At 42.4% G+C, this 2,127-nt stretch overlaps 1 protein-coding gene across 1 annotated transcript; it reads right to left on the bottom strand.

Annotated features, from left to right (window-relative positions):
* Positions 1–327: 327 nt before the first annotated feature.
* SARC_08057 (hypothetical protein) lies at positions 328–2,060 on the bottom strand (the record flags this gene model as incomplete). Its single annotated transcript, XM_014297985.1, has 4 exons — positions 328–482; positions 1,085–1,231; positions 1,833–1,960; positions 2,042–2,060. Coding segments are annotated over 4 exons (449 nt in total), but the record flags the coding sequence as incomplete, so codon positions are not given.
* Positions 2,061–2,127: the final 67 nt, after the last annotated feature.

The raw sequence follows: 2,127 nt of genomic DNA, 5'->3' as shown, positions 1-2,127 counted from the left end.
AGTGTAAGGTGTTTGATGTTTGTGCCACGAACAAGAAAGAAGAAATATGAGAGCATGTTTGTGAGTGTTATGTGGTCGTGCATGAGCGTGTATATTAGACGAACTGTAGTTACGAGAGAGTGCTGATCTAAGTATCGACAGATGGCTGAATATCAAGGAATTTCAATACACGTCTACGCTCAGAAGAATAGCCCTTCTATACCGTTTCCAGCAGCACCAGACATGCGAAGAACGTTAAACATTCATACATACACTCATCTCATCTGACACACCAACAGCTACATACATCGACAACTCTACCTACACACCAATACATGAATGCAATACCTGGCATCCTTCCTGTAAGCGAACCCTACAGAAACAGCCCTGTTGCACAGAAACTGGCCATTCATGCCCTCAATGGCCGCATCCGCTCCCTCGAATGACCCGTAGTTGACAAACCCGAATCCTTTGGAGACTCCGGTATCCAAATCTCTCATAATCTGGTAACGATATACGCAAGCAATGTTAGATTATGTATACAGGTGATGGGATGAGGGGACACTAGTCAGACTGGGAGAACAGGAAAAATAGGTTTCTAAATACAAAGAGATTTTTGATCCTCTAGAATCCAAACCTCCCATAATACGGTATAAAAAACACAAAATTTACGTCAAGTAAGTAAAACAGGTGCTGGGACAGTACAAACTAGCCAATTCAAGAGAACGAGAACATTGCCATTGTCCAAACACGCAAAACTTTGTGGATGCTTCAGGTTACAATACTATCAAGATTTTGAGCGGCAAACAATGTCATGCATACAAGTACACCTGAGGTGGTTGAGTGCTCACGAGCCATATTGATAGAATGGAAATGTAGGTTTAAGATACGGAGACTGCGCTTCTGCGTGTCCACAGGCGTATGCCGGATACACGCGTAACAAATGAACATTCAAAATGCAGCAGTACACACATATCCGCTGCAATGGGTGGGTGCATATGCACACACGAACAGATCTGGGCTTTCCGGAGTGGTTCCATGAACAGGCGTCGTGTGTGGTAATCAATTACGTACACATTACCGTAAATGCGCGCGTGGTTAATACCTTGGGTGTCTGTACTATAACTCCGAAGGCAGAGAAGGTATCATACATCATCTTCTCGTCCACCTCTGGCGCCAAATTCCCGATGAATAGATTGGCACCGATGTCCATTTGCTTCTTATCCGCACTGGCTTTGTTGACTCTGATGGGCTGCATTAGCGTATACGGATATGGTTCTAAACATACTCCTTTACAGTCAACTAGTGCCTATATTCTATACAAACGTTCCAGGCATGAACCCGAGAACTGCCCCGTGCTTACTAAACAATTGAAGGGAGAGGCAAACGCCTCGAACACACAAAAGGACTCGGCTATTCCTACTATGGTGAACTCTTACTACCAAGTTGACAGATTACGCTAGCTGCTTCTATACGCTACGAATACACAATACAAACATACAATGACAACTAGTGATATACTCTCATAGCTTCCCATCCACGGTGTAGAAAAATCAGGCGTACAGTATCTACTTCACTGTACTTTCACACACACACACACACACAAAGACTTAAGAAACGTACTGCACTAAAAAAAATGCAAACCTACACAAACAAAGGGAATATTTATCAACCATAGCTCAGAAACAATCTGAACCCAATAGGACGTGGCTGTATTTTATCTTCGCACGGGGACAAAAAGTCGTAAGACACCTTCATACTCGCTCTGGCACAAGCAGACCACGTGATATTTACTTCACTGACCTCCCACAGAGAAGAAACGAGCAGTAGATCAATCACATCAATAAACGTACCTTGCCGTACAGTTTGATCATGTTCAAGATTTTAATAGCATAATCTGCATCATCTTCACTGATGAATTCCACAAAACCGTACCCCTGATGTGTAAACGTAACACGGTCCTTGGGCACGTGCACATTAACTGTAGATGAAGAATTATATCCATGTATGCATAGTTAGCAGAGAAAAATACAGAGCTGAATATACGTTGCTAAGACCCTACGTACAAGCATACTGTTCATTTTCTTATATATACACTCCCATACTTCTAACTAAAACTCTGTATACATATACATATACATATACATA

The sequence above is a fragment of the Sphaeroforma arctica genome, assembly GCF_001186125.1.
Source record: "Sphaeroforma arctica JP610 unplaced genomic scaffold supercont1.687, whole genome shotgun sequence".
Classification (NCBI taxonomy): Eukaryota; class Ichthyosporea; order Ichthyophonida; genus Sphaeroforma; species Sphaeroforma arctica.
Note: the sequence above shows the minus strand (reverse complement) of the source record. Positions and strands in the feature narration are given on the sequence as shown.